The 20,532-nt window shown below is 41.0% G+C and overlaps 2 protein-coding genes and 1 long non-coding RNA gene across 6 annotated transcripts; 1 reads left to right on the top strand and 2 right to left on the bottom strand.

The window, feature by feature from the left end:
• The first annotated feature begins 335 nt into the window (after positions 1–335).
• On the top strand, positions 336–3,313 carry cldn10d (claudin 10d). Its single transcript, XM_020644954.3, has 5 exons — positions 336–963; positions 1,724–1,885; positions 1,964–2,045; positions 2,144–2,251; positions 2,440–3,313. The coding sequence occupies exons 1-5, from the start codon at positions 732–734 to the stop codon at positions 2,633–2,635; spliced, it is 780 nt and encodes a 259-aa protein (XP_020500610.1). The 5' UTR covers positions 336–731; the 3' UTR covers positions 2,636–3,313.
• Positions 3,314–3,826: 513 nt separating this feature from the next.
• Positions 3,827–15,350, bottom strand: dzip1 (DAZ interacting zinc finger protein 1). Of its 4 annotated transcripts, none has more exons than XM_065952017.1 (19): positions 15,032–15,350; positions 14,318–14,491; positions 13,520–14,119; positions 11,219–11,303; positions 10,662–10,777; positions 10,347–10,505; positions 10,105–10,236; positions 9,965–10,027; positions 9,758–9,877; positions 9,012–9,060; positions 8,855–8,905; positions 8,551–8,610; positions 7,479–7,654; positions 7,197–7,401; positions 6,756–6,930; positions 5,368–5,681; positions 4,772–4,893; positions 4,462–4,621; positions 3,827–4,379 (listed from the first exon to the last, which is right to left on the bottom strand). In XM_065952017.1, exons 2-19 carry the CDS (start codon positions 14,318–14,320, stop codon positions 4,270–4,272), a joined length of 2,700 nt encoding a protein of 899 aa, XP_065808089.1. In that variant the 5' UTR covers positions 14,321–14,491; positions 15,032–15,350; the 3' UTR covers positions 3,827–4,269. The 4 variants fall into 4 exon arrangements, with proteins under 4 accessions (XP_065808089.1, XP_065808090.1, XP_065808091.1 ...); XM_065952018.1 differs by having other exon boundaries at positions 11,219–11,258; positions 15,032–15,138; XM_065952019.1 differs by having other exon boundaries at positions 14,275–14,491; positions 15,032–15,138.
• Positions 15,351–18,816: 3,466 nt separating this feature from the next.
• On the bottom strand, positions 18,817–19,785 carry LOC136178161 (uncharacterized). The gene is made up of 2 exons (XR_010665540.1): positions 19,559–19,785; positions 18,817–18,951 (listed from the first exon to the last, which is right to left on the bottom strand). It is a non-coding gene; the product is annotated as an uncharacterized lncRNA (long non-coding RNA).
• Between the last annotated feature and the right edge of the window lie 747 nt (positions 19,786–20,532).

Below are 20,532 nucleotides of genomic sequence, written 5' to 3' on the forward strand. Positions count from 1 at the left end.
GACAAAAAGGCGCTCTGGAGAAGCTTTAAGAAGAAAACCAAATGAAGTTGAGTTAGCTTGATGCTTCATGATTTGTCCTTGTTGTACGACACAGGCTTTAGATGATGTCATGTTGCAAAAAATGACTTCTGTGTTAGAGCCAAGAGACTTTAGATGAACATTCTAAAAAATGGATGTGAATTTTCTTTTTCTGTGTGTGGTGTTCACAGCAGCCTCAATGATGTCATATTCTCAACAGTTTTATTAAATGTAGTATTTTTGCTTTGTGCAGATTTTGCTAAAAAAAAAAAAAAAAAAAAAAAAGCGTAAACATGAAATATTGTTTTTGATGTCATCACAATGTTTATGGTACTTTCTGTATTTGGCTAACTTCATGATGTAGAAAAGGGAAGGAAGCACTTTTATATCTCACTACATTTTGGGTTTGACTTTTGTGAGAAATTGCCATAAAATATGTTAATTTTGAAACATGAGGGGGTTAAAGAAAACCTGAGGGTTAACCGAAGTGCAATCAAGCAAGTTGTCATCCTTCACCATAGAGGATGCTTACTGGGCAAAACCATCTCAAAGATAAGATGAGAAAGAAGCCAACCCTCCACACTGCTGCTCCGACACCTGAGCATCAACAATGACTTAACAATCAGCTCAGACCAGTTTCCCACAGTGAGGGGTTGTTCAAACTTTGAATTTTACACAGCTTGATAGTTTTTGCTTGAGGAGAAACGCTCACCATGAAGTACAGGACGTTGGTGATGTATATGGAGATCGGCTGCTTCGTGTCGTGTCTGTGTGGATGGATCCTGGTCTGTTCCACTCTCCCCACAGAGTACTGGACTTTCTCTGAGGTGGGGACCATCGTGCTGACCACCGGCAACTACTACTCCAACCTGTGGAGGGACTGTGTCTCTGACACCACGGGGGTGTCCGACTGCAAGGACTACCCCTCCATGCTGGCCCTGCCAGGTAGGAAACTGCCAGACCTACAATTTGTATTTAGCCTTTATTCTGAACTGTTAATATTTAAGGACTGTATGAAAATGATTATAGTCGGGACGGGGTGAGCTATTTATTAAATATTCTATTAATTAAGTGAAATAGTTAACTCTTCCTGGGGTAAAATAAATTGTTTTGCTTAGTCTCTCCCATTGATTCCCTCTGACCTAATGTCTCAAAATAATGTGTGTTTATTTAAATAATTACATGAAAAATGTATTAAGTTTAATTTTTGAACCACCCTCTGTATGTGTTTGAAGTAGATGTAATGTAGAGTTAAAGGAACCACAGAAAGATTAAAAATTATAAAACGAGCAGCTGATCTGTGGTTTGAAATAATACTAATTTCCCGCCTAACCCTGACACTACTTAATAAATGAGTTAACCATCAAACGATTCAATTTCTGACATTCTTTAAAACCAGCATGATGCTTAGACGTATTTCCCAGTTTCTTAAAGGGCACACAGTCAAACATAAAACAGAAGCTTTCTTTGTCAATCAGCTGCCTCACCTTGACTTTATTTTTATTTTTTTTAATAATGAATCTCAAAGAAACTTTCCCTATACTTATTTGTTTACAGTCCCTTACTGAGTCTGACTTAACTTGGAGAGTTTTCATTGACAGACATCTCCTAATAATCTTATAATAGGACAGAATAAAATCACTTTTTAATACATGTTAATTTCTTAAATGTTTGTTGCTTTAAGTTTCACCTGTTCTTCTTTCAGTGTTCCTACACGCCTGCAGAGCACTCGCCGTCTGTGCCGTCATCACTGGCTTCTTCGGAGGCGTCCTCACACTCGTAGGGATGAAGTGCACTAAAATCGGTGGATCAGAGGTTGCAAATGCAAGGGTGACCTTTGCAGGTGGTTTAACCTACCTGACTTCAGGTAAGAAATAATAAAGAATTACACTGTGTTGTATGTTATTCACTTAGGCGGCTTTAAGTATTCTTTATTTTCTGTTAGGATTCTGTGGTATGATCACATACTCGTGGTGGGCCAACAAAATCGTATCAGAATTCGTGGATCCAAATTTCAGGGATCAGAAGTGAGTATTTCTGAAACATCGTAATAATAAGCTGAAGCATAAAAAGTGAGGATAAAGCAAACAGCAACTCATTCTATACATCAATACTTGCTGCTTAGATTTGAAATTGGAGCTGCAGTTTTTGTTGGCTGGGGAGGCTCCATCCTTCTCTTGTCTGGAGGGGGGGTGCTGACTTACTTCTCTGGAAAAGAAGGCCTACCATCCAGGTCAGTATGAAACTTAGAATATTTTGCTTTCATGTTTTTTGCCTTTATAATAATAATAACATTTTATCAGCCAGTTATGCGACTACCTTTACTTTGGATAAAATCAAAGCCAAAAACAAACAATGACTGCATGAGAGGAAAACTGAGATACATCACTTACTGTAGTGTATTTTCATTTGCGTCAACAGTTCTGAAAAAAAGCCACACAGACCAGGCACATACGCCAGCGCCCGGACCAGAAGGACCTACATGCTGCCAGCTTCCTCGTCCAGAGTTACCCTGGTGCCCCCGCTGTATTATGAAGGCAGGAAGAGCAGAGCGACCAGAGGAACCAGAGGGACAACAAAGACTGGTCAGACCTTTAGCAGGGACAGCTTTGTCTGAACCAGAAGACTCTGAACCGAGAAATGACTCGAAAGACTTAAAAGGAAATGTTTGACACATGTTTGAATATTGAGCCAGAATTCAATTAGCTTAGCCTAGCTTAGCATACAGACTGGAACCATTGGGGAAACAGTTAACCTGACTTTGTTGACAGGTCACAAAATCAAACCTTCTGTTGTTTAGTTCTTTAGAACAACATTCATTCAATGATTATATCATGTGTGTTTCATCTGTAAAAAAATGGCAAATGACTCTTTATGATCTTAGTGGAACATTTCATGTCAGGCGACTCTTGACAGGCCCCTACAACCCTAAAGGCAAGGCTGATGTCACACATTTGTTTTTGTACACACTAAACAAACTTCACAAGTTAGCAGGTTTTGTTTTTTTACTTCAGGCATAGCCATGTTGATTGTTTGCTTCTGTGTCAACACGATATGATGTGCTAAGCTAATCAACTGATTGTTAATGGTTTTATTTTTTTTCATGCTTTGTTTATTGAGAGCCGGCTGAATGGTCATCACAAAAGAGAAGAAAGTTTGATCAAAACTCCATCTCTCCTCTTCCAGAGAATTTGCATCAAAGGCTATGATATGAGTTAGTGTTGTTTACCTATGTGTTCAGGAGAGTGTGCATTGATCAGTCATGGGACTTACAGATCACCGGACAAACAACAAAACAGCAGGGCAGCTACAATATTGCTTCTGGTAAAAAAAAGAGAGGATACTTTTGATCGTAATAACACATTACAACCACATATCTGCTAGAAAAGGGAATCTGAATCAGAGGAGGGTGAGGGTGTTCGACATCAAAAATGCTGTGTTTTTGTAAGTACATTAAATATATGGTGATTTCAAAGTGAGTGGTCCAATCTGAAGACTGCATGATAGATGGAAATGTTTGGTAAATAAAGCATGGTGTAATGGAGACCTTCTAACGAGTACATGTCACTTTAAATTACTTAACATTGCATGAATTTGCCAATGGTATTCAAAGAGACAAATAGTGACAGAACAGAAAGTTTTGCCAGTTTTTGTTGAAGAATGCAACGATTCAAGCCTGACCCGGCACCAAGACCCCGAACCTCACAGACCCTCATGTCTGACCTATTAGAAAAAAAACGCTGTGAGTGTATTGTGAAAGTGAAGCTCTGGCATTTATAGAAAGTAATGTGTGTTCAGATGATAACTATGCGTTTCACAAAGTAATCTTTTATTGCTGGTATAAATATTTTCTATACAAAATCACATCTCATTGTTTCATTTTAAACGTGAAGACGTTATAAAAAGTTGATGTACAAAATTTCACACAAACTACATACAGTCTCATTTGGAGTGCAGGTAAGATTAACATGTATAAACAAAACACTGAAAAAGGTCTAAGGCAAGCAAAGAATTGGCACAAGGCATAGAGTGGAACTATAAAATAAATCTGTAATGTTATTTATCTCTAACTTATTTAGTTAGAGATAACTAAAAGCTTTTTTCTATATGCAAAAAACTGTCTCCCTTTAAAAGTATTGCTTTGTCTGTGTAGAAGCATCCATGTGTATACTCAGGCCATCTGGTGTTCCCTGTAAATTTCAGAGAAGTTGACTGAGGTCTAAGGTGTCTGTGCTCGGCTGCATCACCTGATCAGCCGTATCGTTTATTGTGTTTATTGCTCATCTCCTCTGAGTCGCTGATGTCACTGAGGGAGCACAGGCTGCTCTTCAAGGTGCTCGCTGTTCCAGCTTCAGTCAGACCTGCAGAGCGTACAACCAACCATTGTTACTTTTTACCGCAGACAAATCTAAAATGTAGCCACACCAGATGAGATGGACTAACCTGATTTGGTAGCCTTTCCTGTCGAGGTTCCCCAAACGCTGGTGATGGATGACTCCAGGCTCTTCCTGATTGGTCCAGAGCCATGAGCTGGTTTGGACCTTTCCACTCTGTCCTCTAAGGAGGAGGCCAACCACTCACTGCTCTCCTCCAGATCTGTGTACTGTCCCCACAAACAGAAAAGTTATTCAGGAACATCCAGCAAAGTAAGTCCAATGCTTACACTGAATTCAAATATGGAATTATAACAAATTATCTAATAACATTGGGGCATAAAGAAGTGCATTATGGTCCGTCATTGGAAGAGGCTCACCGTCAGCTCCTGAACTTCATCCCTCATCCCTGGTATGATGCTGACGCCCCCTGCTGGTTTCTTCAAACCTCTGTCTACAAACTGCTTCTCCATTTTTCTCACCAAGTCATCGATTTTGTTCTCTAAAAGAAACAGAAAATTCTTACATTTACTTTAACGGTTTAATTTTAAATCATGTTACCAAATATCTTTTTTCACTAAATCAGCGTCCTGCTGTGAACAAAAATGGCAAATGGGAAGCAACCCAAATCAACTAAAACAGTAAAAACAATATCTACAATGACATTTTTTTCAAAGATTCATTTGATTTCTAAATGCAAAATATATTACAGAAGACGATTAGTACAGAAGCCCTAAGGGGACATGATTCCATATATTTGAATGAATCCATTTTCATGTGATAACTAACTTTTTCACAAGAACACAACTTATTGATCTCCTTATCTACGGATTTTTTAAAGCAGAAATACCGCTTACATCACACTCCTCAAAGCCACCAGATGCCATTTATAAATTCAGCAACCTCAAGGAAGAGTAGCTGGTCTCCTGCTGCCTCTTTTTGTTTAAATGTATGATGTAGGAATAGGGTTACAGACCTTGACCAAAGCTTTTCTTATCCATGTTCCCATTCTGGTCTTTGTGACTCTGAAGTCGTCCAGCGTCGATCTCCTGGAGCTCACTCACATCTGACCAATCTTCATCAAAGTCCTCTACATCACTCTCTATCTTTGAGACGACTGTCTTAGTCACGAGTGGCTGTGGATTTGCTTTTCCTGTTTTGATTTGGACAGGGTTGGCCTGGTTAAGTCTGGGCTGTAGTGATTTTCTGCTCTGGAGTTTGTACGGCTGTTCCTCCTCTGAGTCTGTGTCCTCTTCTTCAGACTCTTCATCAGAGCTGAAAGGAGGGGTCCTAAAGAAACACAGAAACAGTTTTTATTTACTCAATATATATTCACACACAATAATGTCAGAGATGTTTCATCCAAATTTGAGTAACAAAGGAAAAAACTGCAAAAAAAGGATTAAATTCAGTTAACCCACTCTCTCTCCCTATTTCTATCAAGACAAACCTTATTAGGATTTCAAATTTGACTTTTATTGTGCAGCCTCAGATACAGCAAATTCTCTTACGGTACTGAGTGTGGTTCTCAATTATTTATCCAGGACATAATTAACACTTGTCAATAATCAGTGTTTTAACTACAGTATTAATGTATGCACATAGTTCAGAAAAAATAAGTACAGGATAGATAATTTCTTGTAATCAAACTGCAACGTTGTACTGTATGTAGTAATCATGTGGAAAAGGTCTTGAACATGAAAACATCTTGCTCCAAACCTAGCTGCAGAGCTTTGTTTTTGGGATGGTGTTCTGGCTGTAGGTGATGAACTGTCTATGAATAAGTACCTCATACAGCAACACTTCAATATCTCCCTTTAATACACCCCACCCCTCCCCCTCCCCACCGGATCTTTGGTTGACGGCCTGCCAGAACAACCCCCCCCCCTCCCCACCGGATTGTTGATGGACGGTCTGCCTCCCCCCACCCCCTTGCTCCCTATCCCTCTTCCTGCATCTTATCCCATCTCTCCCCCTATCCCTTTCCAACCCTGGCGCAGTCTAGGCCTGTGAAGGCTGTTCCGTCATGAGCCGGGGATCCGGCCGAAGATTTCTGTCTTTTAATAAGTCAGTTGTTTCTTACCACTGTAACTTTTGCTGCTTTGCTAAAGTGCTCATGATGGATAGGCCGGATCTTTGTAATATAGCAATAAGTAAGGTCTTTTACCTGCTTTTTGTAACATAACAATGAGTAAGGTCTTTTTACCTGCTCTTTTGTAATGTTAACAGACAAAGAGTGAGGTATTTTACCTGCTCTTTGTAAAGTGTCTCGAGATAACACTTGTTATGAGTTGACGCTATACAAATAAATTGAACTGAATTGAATTGAATTGAAGAACCTGGTTGTGTTTGTGTTTTCATTACTTGGATGTGGGGTTCCTCGGTGCAGTCTTGGTGTTGGGTGTAGATGTCTGGGGTTGAGTGGTGGTCTTGGTCCTTGGTGCCGGCTGGGGGGTCTTGGGCTCTTTGATTGAAGGTCCAGATTGCACCTTTGTTGCTCTGGCGGGCAGACTGCTGGAGCGAGGACGGCGCTGCAACACTGAATGAAGAAAAAACATACAACGTGAACAATTTAGTATCTCAGTCCCTGACAGTGTGTCTCTGCTTTCATCAGTAATTGTGGCTGCAAATGAGCTTTTGAAATAGAGTTGATGGTAAACGCGGTAAATACAATTACAAGCCAACAGTGAGCTAGCTTAATGTCTTAAAAGAACAACAAAGTGCAAAGTGGTGACTGTTGGTCTGTATGCAGAGAATGGGTCCAGGACGATGATCTCATAAGCTAAGAAGCTTTTAGTGACTCACCCTGGACTGACTGTTTGGATCTGGCTTGTGTCTCAGGAGCAGGGTCGCTGCCTCTCCTCTGACCGCCCAGTTTCTGCTCCACGGTGCTCTCTATCTCTTCTCGTTGGCGCCAGAAGTCAGGTTTCCCTTTTGCAAAGTTCTCCCGTGTTGAATTCATCTTGGCCAGGATGGAGTTCAGCTCTTTGTTCCTTAGACCGCTCTGATCCTGAAGAGAAGCAGAGACAATTAAAAGCAACTGTAAAAAGTTTAAGTGAAAGAACCGTTAAGAATGTCTGATCTTACAGGCTTGACTCCAAGGCCCTCCAGCCTCTTGATAACAGCCTCCTCCATGTCTGGCCGCATGTCTTTCTTGATGCTGTTGTTCCTCTTCAGAACACTGGAGGGCGCTCTCTGTTTCTTCTCCGGCACAGGATCAGGCTTTCTCTCCACGGGCCTCCTCTCAGAGAAGCTGCTTGAGTCTGCAAAAGAAGTCTCACTTCATCAGCTTTTTATGGACAATCGGCCAGAATAAAAAAAGAGAGCATGCATTTGCAAATGTTCACAGCAAGCTCTATGCTGAAGGTTCAGCGTGGTGGATTGATATGTCTGCAGTGGGGCAGACAGAAGAGGAGAATGTCGACAAGTTGCCACAAACAAGGCGACGAGATGGCGTATGGACATAATGATCAACATGGCAGGCGTAAAAGAATATCACAGACAACGAGGTTCCAAGAAGTTTCTCTTACGAAGTTCATGCCTTTTATGTAGAGCCCGACTGATATATTGTTCTACCAAAATGATTGGGCAGATATAGGCTGACATATAGATATGTGTTCCAATATGGTCAGATAAAATATTTATTTTACAGAAAGAATAAATACTCTTAGCACAGTCTGCAGCACAAAAGACGATTGATGTGCAGATATGTGCTAGAAATTGGTTAACAAATAGTAATACATTTCCATAATAAAGTTATTTGGTCATTCAAGTAGCCTTGTAAAGTAAAGACTTGTGTAAATCAGTGTAGTGATGAAAGATACAACAGAAAACTCAAAGTACTTCTCTGATTTTTTTGAAATTTTCAAAATGCACCTATGCAGAATCATATTGATTCATTAAAGGTTCACAAGCCACACTTAACAACTCTATTTATTCTATCTCAAAAATATCAGCCCCAATATTTAGAATGTGAAATCAGTAAAACTGTATCAGTACTAAAATTCACATATCAGTCGGGTTCTGTTTTCATAATAGTGCCGACTCAGATGATCTAAGCCTTATGAAAAGGCTGCCTAAAACAGACTGATGCATCCATGCAGACAGCATGCAGCTGAGCGGCTCTGTGTGTTTTTTTGTTTTTTTTAGTCTGTTTTACCTTTCTCCTCTTCTGACAGCTCCAGTATAGGATCCAGCTTAAGAGCAGTGACTGGCTCTTCTAATCGGACAGCACATGACATCAGAGGTCATTTGAAATCAGGGAGTGGGACAGAATGTGTTAATAGATAGAGGTGGTATTGGTGGTCATGTGTGGGTGCTAATGTGGTAGCTGCACGGCTAATTGTGAGTTTGCTATAAATAATGGAAACAATTCATGCAGAAAAGCACATGCTAAGCCTCACTATAAACAATAATGTTTCATATTTTAATTTCCTAATGACAGCTAGCTTTCACTAACTTACCAAGTATGACTCTCTTTGGTTTAGGCTCAGGAGCTGGTGCAGTGACAATGACTGGAAAACAAAGAATGTGATAAGTGCACACAGAAAGTGATGGATCACACAGCAGTGTCCTTCAGAAAAATGTTCTGATGTAAAAGTGATTTAAAGAAATTCATACCTGGCACTTCCACTACCTTGGTGGGCGGATTTGAAGAAATATTTCTTATCTGTATATCGGGAAAAAGTTTTTATACCCTCTGTTCATGCATGAAAGGACTTTAAAAACAATTTCTATGGATAATTGAAGTTTCCCATCTCAAGTTATATTCCTCATGATTTTTCACAATAGAAGCCCTACTTAATGTAATGTTTATACATTTAAGTCTCTATTTGTAGCTCTTATAGAGTATATCATCCCCATGCTGGATTCAAACTACTTAAAGCTACATCATTTCAATAGAACTTTGGTTAAAGTATCTATTTATGATCATTGCATGCTAATAGAAATATCAAATTAATTGAAATAAATCTGATTCTCGTATGTGTGTGAGTGAATTCAGTGACTGTAACTCAGTGATAGTCTGATCTCTCCCCAGATCGATCAGATGTGTATGGGTTACAGCTGACTTATTTATTAAAGGCTGATAGATTTAAATATTTCTTAGTATGAGATGCATTTCAAACAAAATACTGTAATGTTTCTTAATCTCATACATCCAAATATGGATCAGCTCCAGGAAAGCCTCCGCTTCCTGTGTATTATGTATCCTGTCAAATATACAGTATCATCATGTCACAACACAATCTGAGCCTGTGTAGCAAATACAGGAAATCCTGAACAAGGGCTGACCCTCCGCATGGCTTCCTCTCCCGACATAATCACACAGGGCGGCGCTGCCTGTCCGAGTGTGTATCATTACTAACCTGCTCCCTCTGAGCCCTGATAGTCTGCTCCTTCTCCTGCAGCCTCCTGCCCATCTCCTGCTGCAGCCTCTGGCTTCGCTCCTGCTGCTCCAACTGCGTTCTGCTCAGCTCGTTCAACAACTGGAAGACAACGAGATGAGGATGAATTTTTCAGGCTGGTTATGATTCCTCATAAAACTTGTTATGGAAAAAAAAACTTGAGCTTACCTGATTCTTTTCAGACTCATGTTGAACCTTTATTTCCTGCAGCCTGTATTCCCACTTTTTATCCTAGAAGAGAATATTTAAGTGTTCAAGTAGTGCAAATTAATTTTATATTTCAATGACCTACTCTTAAATATACTGACCTGTTTCTTCATTTGATGTTCCAGCTTTTGGATTGCTAGCATTTGCATATCTTTGTGGTTGTCCACATCTCTCTCTGGCTGAACAGGGCTGGCTGCTTTTTCATGCTTAGCCGTGTGATTCTGGTTGACTTCCTATCAATAAGAATATAGATGGGATGAAAAAAGATATAAAAAAAAGATACCCCAGTGACCACGAGTGTAATAAATAAACACAATTAAGAAGCTAATGATCATTTTCATACATTGAGAGCTTGAATGTTTCTGGTGTAAAGGTATTCCATCTCTCTACGCATCCCGTCCCTGCTGTCTTCTATCTTTCTGTCCATGCGTGCCATCTCCTCAGCCTTGAATCGGTCCAGTTCTCTCAGCAGGTCTTTCTGCAGCGACTGTTGCTCTTTCTCCTGCAATTGCAGCATAAAACATTGGCATTTTGCTTTGAAAATGACAGGACGAAGTACCAAATATATTTACAATAAACAAACATTGTATATATATATACAATGAGGTGACAAATCACTTCAGCTCTATCACAGGGGCTTAGTTTTTGTTTTTTTTACCTGAGCTGTTTTGGTCTGCAGGGTTTGCTGCTGCTGAACAACCTGCTCCTTCAGACTGCTGATCTCAGATTTGAGGATTTCAATCTGAGATTTCTTCTCACTGTCAGACCGCAACTCTGTTAAGAAGTAAAAAAAAGTTCATAAATATATTTTAAATATGATAACTATATGAATTTCCTGCAATTTCATCTTCACAAATCTTTTTTTTTTTTTATTATTTTTTGGGCTTTTTTGTGCCTTTAAGACAGAGACAGGACAGTCGTTAGAGTTGGAAGCTAGGGAGAGAGAGCGGGGAATGACATGTGGAGGGGGGCCACAGGTGGAAGCGAACCCGGGCCTACCGCTCGAGACGAGAGTCTCAACACATGGGATGTGCGCCCTAACCATTGCGCCACCAGCGCGCCCCCATCTTCACAAAACTTTCAATCGTTACATGTGTCCTCCCTGAAAACAATGTATCTGACTCCTACCTTTAGCTCTTGAACAATCACACCCTCTCTCTGTCTCTCTGTCCCTCGCCTAACTGCTCAGCAAACCTTTATGACCTGCAGACTTACGGTTGTCATACTCGTCAGGATGGCGGCGTTGCATGTGATTCTGGAGAAAGGAGGAATTGAGGAAGGATTTATCACACTCTGGACACTAAAAAAACACACAAAACAAAATGTTTAATTCATCAGCAAGAGCATTTATGACAAGAAACAACTCATTTAATGTATTGTTGACGTGACAGCTAACAGGAATGATTATGTTTATGAATGTTTGTTTATGATAACTTTATTTAATTCTGTTTTGTCTGGGGGTTTCGCATTATTTTGAGAATGTTTTGCTGTCACACAGACACTTCTTTACTTTAAGGCAGTTCAACAACTAAAAGTCATTTTCATTATCCACATTCAATTGTGCAAATAATCAGAAGCTTAATTTTAAGGAGGACAATAAAATGAAACATTTCACTGTGTTAACAGGATGTCCAAGGTAAATATTCAATTTGCTTATTTGGTAAATGGAATTGAGCTTATAGAGCGTCTATTTATAGAGTCTTCTGACTACTCAAAGCGCTTTTACACCGCAGGTCACACCAATCCATTCACAAACTGATGGCAGAGGCTGCTAAGTGTCCATCAGTATTACCTAATCCATTTCTACATTCACACGCCGCTTCAAAAGCAGAAGGAGCAACTGCCCAAGGATCCATCGGGCATATGGATGCAGGAGCTGGGTCGAGGTGGGGGTAAGAGACAATACGATACTATGATGTAATCACAAGGGAAAGCAGAAAACATTCACATTTTGACCATCAAATACTTAGTATTAGTCCTGAAAGTTTTAGTTAAAAAAAAGTTAAAAAAAATAACAAATTAGCCCAGACCCAATACTGAATACAGTCCAATTTAAGTGGCCTAAATTAGTAAAAATCTAACTAATGAATACATGATTCTCTCAAATTAGTGGCCATTCATTTATGAGCTGACCACTAACTGACAAATCATTATGGTTCCAGTATTTACATTTTGTGCTGCTGACAATCCTTAAATGCAAAGTGGCATGCACTTCTAGTTTTTCAAGCTTTTGTCTGTGACAATACAAAAATGTCAAAAAAATGTATCATTTGAAACATTGCGTTATGATGTAAACTGCTCAATGTCCATTACTAATAAGAACTTGTGGTTTTTCTCCTCAGTGAAAGCTTAGTTAAACCATGAAGTTTCCAATTACATGCCAAAACAAAGGCATCCTCTGAGTTCAGACGTTTCCAAACAGCCAGACAGTGTGAGTGTGAGTGATGTTGATTTGTTCCCTGTGGCAGGCGTCCACACACTCTAACACTGAAGAGCTAGAGTAGATGCTGCCTCTGCTCACACGCTGCATTGAACGCCGCTGCTTGTTGTAGCTGTGACGTCACTCAACGCTAAACCCGCTGCTACTGATATCTTGTCACACCATATGTTAACAAAGTTTTTAAGGAAGTCACACAACAGAGGGAGTGTTTTTGTTAGTGATGCTATTACATAAGGGTCTAGATCAACTGTAAAAACGTGTTAATAAAGTGTATTAGAGGCATGTTTTCTTTAAGAGTTAGCGATGTGGACTTAAACTCAAGAAGCAACAAATATCAAAGGTCCTCAGAGGACACAAACACATGGTTCATCTATTAATTATTGAGCCACCTCTGTTAGCTGAGCTTCAAGTGCACACCTAGCAACCACATGCTGTCATGACACACTATAGCTGTTGCCTTGGCAACTGTCTGGCCAGGTCAGTGGCAGTCATACACATGAGAAGCAGGGGGAGATCTTTGATTCGTGCTATAAATAACCTGATGGCCGGTGGAGGAATACAACAGCTCATAGTTTCACAAGAAAAACATGAACATTATCTAAAATATATACTGTATCTTTTTTTTAATTACACTTAAAAAGAATTGAATGCTTTACAAGCACATGAGTATATGGAGGTGGGGGGGGGGTGTGTAAGTAGATTACAAAAAAATCTAATTGCCACCATATGACACCATCTGTTCTACAGCTCTAAATCCTGCTCTTCCACTTAATAATGAAGCCCAATACAAACATAGCAAAATAAGGTAGCTACAAGAAAAGGTTTTTACAGCATGACAACCTTTTTAGAAGCAGAATTTTGTCTGATAAAAGCATATTTCTCTTTTTTTCCTCTCGGTGTAAAATGGACAAAGCCAGAGCTGTGAATAGATCCGTGGAACAATGACAGAGTGGGGCCCTGACAAGGAGGAGGAGCGCAGGGGGTGTGTGTGATGGAGCTAGCTTGCTATACATAACCGAAATGCAAATTTTAACCCCCCCCCCAGGGAGAGAGCGCATTTAGCATGTCAGCAGTACCTTGTGGCTGCTGATGATCCTTGGGGCGAGCAGAGTCTGCTGTGTGCGAATAACCTTCTTCCTCTGCTTGAGCTCGGCGGCGAGCGCCTTCACCTTCTCCTCCTGCTTCTTCTGCTGAGCCAGCAGCTGCTCCCGCTCCCCTCCTGCGGCCGCCAGTCTCTCCTCCGCAGCACGCAGGCTGAGGGTGAGAAACTCCTGGCAGTGGAGGAGCCACTCCACTGAAAGCTGGGCCAGCCGAAGGAGCTTGACCAGAGCCGGGTCCACTGGGCTTTGGCACCGCTGGCATCGCTCGCCTTCTAAACTGCAGAACGTAACGGTGCTGATGTGATCCTGCAGAGCGTCCACGTCCAGCTGGCTCACCACAAGGTCCACATCCACGGCGTTGATCCTCCGCCAGTCCACGCTTTCCCTGCGAGGGCGGAACTTAAATGGAAGGATGGTGGAGGCTCCGCTGGATGGAGTCATGCCTGGTGCCGGTGCACAGTGGCCGTTGACAGACTGCTGGCTGAGCGGGGAATTCAGGAGGGATGGGATCCCCGCTGATGAGTGGGTCCCTTGGGTGTCACTGGTGTAGGGGTAGTAGACTCCTTCGTGAAATGGCTGAAACAAAAACAAAAGAAAGACTTAAAACCTACTCAAACAGACCTAATATGCAATTTAAAAAAGCATCACATTCTCTTGCACAGGCATACAACAAGAGAGAAAAGGCACTAGCATCTTCTTTAGCTTTAGCAAAGCACAGATTCTCCATCTACCTATAACGCTGGTGCTGTCCTGACGCAGCCGTGCTCTCCTTACCATCTTCGACCGATTTTGCCTTTACAGAAGAAGAGGAAGAACCCGAAGAGCCCCCCCCCCCCCCCTCCGTTGTTCCTCCTCGGTTCCGCCCCCCCCTCGAGTATCAGCAGCGAAACGCGACAACGCCGGGGCTTTGCGTTTGCCACGTTACCATGGAGACAGGCAGGAGCGTCCCTGGGGAGAGAAGTGTTACCAAAACAGTGCAGGCAATCAGCAAATGTTGCCCTACAGTGTGTGCAGGACAAGACACAAATGCATCTGCAAGAATGCAAATGCAGCTATTTAAAAAGATCCTAATGTCAATGTTATCAAATTTATCAGCTAATAAAAACACATTAATGTAACTAAGTTTTCAGTTAGCACACACGGTTCCCTTGCTAACAGTGGATACCGCTAATCTTCTGGCATCACGTTTCTGAAACAATCATGTTGGGGCAGGCTTTTTAATCTCCCCTTGCTTGACCTCAGCCAACACAAACGCACACATGTTCTAACCTGTCCTAACAAAACACAAGATACCTTACAATGTGAAGAAGTGCAACAAAAAGAGCTTTTTCTCTGCAGTGAAGTTACCATGGGGACACACGGTGACCTAACGGACATGTTTTAGTGAAAACTAAAAACAATGTAAAACAGTATTTAACATCACAAACAACACTGACTTATTACATTTTTGGTTTTATTTCGCATAAAAAGGTGTTTAAAAAGACTTACCTGGTGATGCCTGTTGTGAATTTAAAGCCTTTAAAAAAGTTTTCTCTCGACGGTACCCCGGGCGATTTGAGGGTGACGTAGCTGCTGGTCTCCACATTCCTAAATCCCTGCGAGAAAGAGAAGACTGACAAGTTCACCACATTCAGAAACGTCATTTCCGGCGCTGTCCTTCAAAATAAAGCGCTGGATCAAACGTAAACACAAAGGACACTTTTTAAGAGCTTAATTGTGAAGTCTAAAAAAAATGTTTTTACTTTTAATACTGCACCTTTGTGTTTTTATTTATATTTCTTACATTCTATTATATAGGCCTATTTGTAATTACTTATTATATTTTAGTTCTAGCTATTTGCTTTATTTCCTTTGTTAACTTTTTTTGCACCAATACAAATTCCTTTTTATGTGTAAATGTACTTGCCAATAAATCAAGATCTCGAGTAATCAATATTTTTTTTTTCGTTGGGCTATATCAAGAAAACTGATTAAAAAGGATGCATGTCCTAGGGCCGCAGAAGCCAACTGTTTTTTCAAAAAACCTGTTACCCCCAGCGATGACCAAATTTAACAAGTCGAAGTCATCGCAGTTTGTAAAAGACCAAAAACACAGCTCTGTGAGGGACTATTATTCTGTTTCGAACTTTTACTTTGTGGGTAAAGCTCCTCTTTTCCGGTGTTATTGTGGGGAAGGGACGCAGCTCGCTGTGAGATGGGGGAAGGGAGCAGCAGACCGCTGAGCTTTGAAATGGTGAGTCAGAAAACGGGGATGGGGTGTTAAGTCAGTGTGGGCTTTTTTTTCTTTTTTTTTACAAATGAAGGGACATAACAAGACTACTTCACATTCAAATCATTTAAACGTTAAAAGCGGCAAACGTTTTTTAAATGCAGAGAGAAAACCAAACTCAGCTCTAGGGATGCAAGAGAAGATTTCGAAAACTTAGTGCAGATGGTGTGCCAGTCTTATGGAAGGGCTCCCCCTTGTGGCTGCAATGGTCAATGAATCATCAAGTCTTTCTAATTTGAACCTCCTGCTTCGAGCTATTTACAGTTTATGTCTTTGAGATGTTTTTAATCCATCTCATCAGTAGACTACAGGTGAGTGCAAAGCTTTCTTATATAGTCAAGTTCTGCTGAAAGTGTTTCATTTTGCATTTCAAGCTCAATTTTATTTTTATCGTGTCACTCTTTGACCCTAAAAAGTTGCTTAAAATAAAGCCATACAAGTATTAGGTTGAATTGCTAACAACGTTATACTTCTAAAACCAACATGACAAAAGACCCCAGCTATCCTGCTCCACATGATATAGGTTTAAAGCCAAAGGAGGTTGAGTGCCACTATAAAATGCATTAAATATTTTAAGCTGATCATATGTCTTTCTTTTGTTTTAATTATGGATCAGTTGGATAAATGTAACAACCACTATGTTTCTAAATAAAATGTAGTGGACTTTGATTAAAAGGTCTTTCCTTTAACACTTCTGTATCAGCGGTTTTTGTGACTTTGATGCACCAACCAATGTCATGGACATGCTTCAGTTTCATTTATTTGACCAGCGGAGGTCAGTAGAGATCTGATCTGTGCTCTGCCTCAGGCGCTTGGTTTCAAAGTGGCCTGTGAAGCCCTCCCCCTGTCCTGTCCTGTCCTCCCTCTCTGTCAGAGGAAATGCTTCCTACTGCTGCTGTGATGGAGAGCAGCTGCAGGAGGCGACACAGCCCCTGCTTTAATGGGGTGCAGTGCTCGGCAGGGTAGATCCACACATACACACACTTACACATCCACTAACACTGTTTGTATTCAAGGATCAGTCTTAAAATTACTCTTTGGAGGTTCCCTTAAGAGATGAAATTCAAGAATGATTTGCATTCAGGAGAGTGCAGTCTCTGGCTCAGAATTAAACAGAGTGAAACAAAGAGTAAAGCAGGGATGGGGACTTTTTTTTTTAACATCACACGAGCTGTCAAGAAACAACCTGCATGGGCAGATCGCAGCGTGTTGAACTCCTCATCAGAGTCCCAGTGCAGGAGGAAGGCCGACTGTTTGCCATTTCCCCGACCAGTCCCCAGACAGCTTCAGTCGAGCCCTGATAAATAGAGATTTTAATTCCTCCAGACAGCGCCCCGCGACTGTCAGGATAGCCTGAGGCAGGCAAGAGAGACTCTCTGTGTCCGCATAAAGACAGGCAGATCTCACCAGTGGCATCACAATGAGGAGATGAAGTTCAGCTGTAGGACGACATGCTGGTTTGCTTTTACTTGTGCCTAACTCAAAACTAGACTCACCTATACTGGCATTTTTTTCAATCAATTTTTCTAATTTATCAAGCACCAAGTCATGACATAAGTTATCTCATGACACTCGGATCGACCCTTTGATGTTGATTTAGAGCGGGCCAACATTAATCCACTTATGAGAAGCCATTGGCAAAAAGGAAAACTGGCGGATGGAAAAACATAATTTCAATAGGCAGAAACTCCGAGCAGGACCAGACTCATTGGTGAACAGCCATCTGCCAAAGTGCTATGGGGGGAAAAAACAAAACTGACAAGAAAATATTTGAATTGTTGCTCATTATATCAAAATAGATTGCAGGTTTTTTTACTTTGAAATATGAATGTTATGTATTAGAAAGGCTCCAAAGAAATGATCGGCTATTGTAAAACCCAGTAAAGATTTAAAATCATTCAACATTTTAATAATAGTCACACAAGTGTTCTCAGTATTGATCCAGACTGTAGTTTTTGTTATATTATTCAAAGAGACACAACCTTAATCCACCAATGAGAAAGCAAATGGCAACTATTGAAAGGAAAAACTTCCTCTAACAGGCAGAAACCTCGAGCCAAGGAACATTGTTCATAATGAAATTGTTACTTGTGAAATTCAATTTATTGCACTCCTGTCTTTAAACTTAGAAATGTAAATGTTGTTAGTTACAAATGCTAGTAAGGTCCAAAAATAAAGAAAAGCTATTATTAGCACATTGTAGAGGATAAAACATCGAAAATCAAATCATAAGCTATCAAATCACAAAAAAACTTAAGTCATGACTGTTTCAACAAACAACAGTCTCGACAGCACTCATTATTTGGAGAGACAAAACATTTAGCACTTAGCAACAGTGGCAAGGAAACGTTTCCTTTAACAGGCAGAAATCTTGAGCAAGACCAGACTGACTTTGTGGATACCGGTAAGCAGATGTTCAAAACAGGTTAAGATCTAAACATTTCTCTTCTTTATATTGTTAACAGATAATCAACATTAAACTATCAGGAGAACCTTAACAGGCACGAGCAGACACATTGGTGGACAGCTGTCTGCTTCAACCACATTGGCTGAGAGAGTGGGATAGAGGGAGAGGCAGAAAGAGAGAGATACCCCCACACTCACTGTAGCCTCCAGGCCAGAGTTTTGATATCGACTTGAAACTAAAAAATCCACACTGTTGGATCAGAGTTTACCAGAGCGGGAGAGCGATATGCGGGCAGAGAAGTTGCGGCGTTGCATTAGTCATGCAGTAAAAAAGAACAGGGGTGTGTGGAGGAAGAGGAGCGGACCTCTCGAGATGAGTAAGCGCGGCCCTACACTCAATTTACTGCTTGATTTATGAGTTCATTTCCTGCGCGAAGTTCTCAGCGGGGGTGAGGTGGTATATCTTTCCCACTATAGGTAGCTGTGGCTCCACTTCCCAATCTCCCATGGGACCCACTAGCACCACTCCGGGGCCTTCGTGGGACTATAAATAATGGCCGCAGTAACAAGTGCACATTGAACACAGACAGGAGAGGAATGCCAAAAAAACATCTTTATTCATGAAGAAGGTTCTTATCTTCCCCTGCAGAGGACGAGATGGAATCAGACCACTCTGCATACCCAGATGTTGTGTACGGTTAAGCTTCCTGTATTTCTGCTCTCACATCGTCAGCTTAATGATGAAGAAGAGGATGTTTAGGAGGTGAAAGGAGGCTTGTGATATATCACTGTGTGCACATGCAGCTTATTAAACAGGGAGATATGCATTTAGTTTAGTAAGAGTCACTATCTGTCAAAACACACAAATAAGGGAAGTGAAAACTTGATTTAAGAGCCCTAAAATAAACAAAACAAATAATGCAATAAGCACTGTTACATGCTTTTCCTTTCTTATTGTTTTTCCTTTAGCAATAAAAAAAACATATTTTCTATTGCACATACTGTATATCAAGCAGAAAACCTGCAGTACCGTTAAGGCCCACCTGGGGGTGGCAGCCCACACTTTTGAACACTGAATTAAAGAGAAAGTTGCTTTCCGCGCCTATATGTCAAAAAGTGTTGTGTGAGGGGTTGATGGAAGTATAAAGTGAGCTGCCATGCCAGCTTTCTTCATACAGCCATGCCTTAAATGGAGGAGGATAAGCTCATGCTCGTAGACGTCTGTGAGATAGAAAGCCTGCATAGTGAATGTATAGTTAGAATGATTTTGCAAATGCAAAATGTTAAAATGGCTTAATAAAGACGTTTAAATCTTGCAATAAAAAGAAGCGCCAACAGACCTGTGTTGGTTCATGCTTAAAGATGTCGGTGCATGGCATTGCCGGCGTGTCCCTTTTAGGCGGCTACAATCCAGACAAATGGAAGTGCCAGCTAAGCGATCGTTCGAGTCACTGTCCAACCAACTTAAAGCGGAGCAGCAATGTAGCCCACGACTGCCCACCGGTTTTCATCTCAGACACTTTGTTGTCTATTTTCAACGAGGCAGTCGCAGGGGTCACAAGTGGTGAATCAGCCTTGTGGGAAGGAGAGATGAAAGAGAGCTCAATGAGGAAGGGGAGGGGGGGGGAGAGAGAGCGGCATCCCACCGTTTCCTTTCATTGTCCCCTATGAATGTTGCACAGGTCAGGAGAGGAACCAGCACTAAAGAATTATATATAGCAGACAAATGACGAGGTTTGCACTGATTTTTTTTTCTAATCCTCCCACTGAGCGAGGAGGCCTGGGCTCTATAGGGCAAATCAGCCACCACAGCAGGAGCAGCTCCTTCTGAGGAAACACAGGTAATGGAGATGGAATATGTGGACTGAGTGGTGTATGATGAATGTGCTCATGGCCATAAAACTTAACTCTGACTTTAAGACATGATCAACTCCTGCTTTGGTTCGCAGCTAAAGCCAAACCTACACATTTACTCTAGAAACATCATACTAATGTGTGTTGACGTTAAAGCACCAACTTTTCTTTTCTTTATGAGATTAAATGAATATATGTCCTAATGTGAGGTAACAAGACATAAAACGACCTGCTCAAAAAGCAGCAGGATACCATAACACTGTGCTTATTTGAATAATCTTGACCTCATAGCATTATCATTAAGCAGGTATCATCTCATAATCGATGCATTTGTTCTACCCCGATCTTCAAAAACCCGATGACAAAGACTGCCGTGGAACTCGAGTGTCATAAATGAAGAGGGGACAGACCTCGGCATAAACGCAATCTTCTGACTCTGTAATTTAAGGAAAACATGAAA

This window comes from Labrus bergylta, chromosome 24 (assembly GCF_963930695.1).
Source record: "Labrus bergylta chromosome 24, fLabBer1.1, whole genome shotgun sequence".
NCBI lineage: Eukaryota > Metazoa > Chordata > Actinopteri > Labriformes > Labridae > Labrus > Labrus bergylta.

Excerpts from the sequence above, each read along its gene's own strand:
- cldn10d (XM_020644954.3), top strand. The coding sequence starts at position 732 with ATGAAGTACAGGACGTTGGTGATGTATATGGAGATCGGCTGCTTCGTG. Across the intron at positions 1,886-1,963 it reads TTTAACCTACCTGACTTCAG|GATTCTGTGGTATGATCACA; the intron begins GTAAGAAATAAT and ends ATTTTCTGTTAG. Across the intron at positions 2,252-2,439 it reads AAAGAAGGCCTACCATCCAG|TTCTGAAAAAAAGCCACACA; the intron begins GTCAGTATGAAA and ends TTGCGTCAACAG.
- dzip1 (XM_065952017.1), bottom strand. Across the intron at positions 8,906-9,011 it reads CAAGGTAGTGGAAGTGCCAG|TCATTGTCACTGCACCAGCT; the intron begins GTATGAATTTCT and ends TTTGTTTTCCAG. Across the intron at positions 6,931-7,196 it reads ATCCAAACAGTCAGTCCAGG|TGTTGCAGCGCCGTCCTCGC; the intron begins GTGAGTCACTAA and ends TTCTTCATTCAG.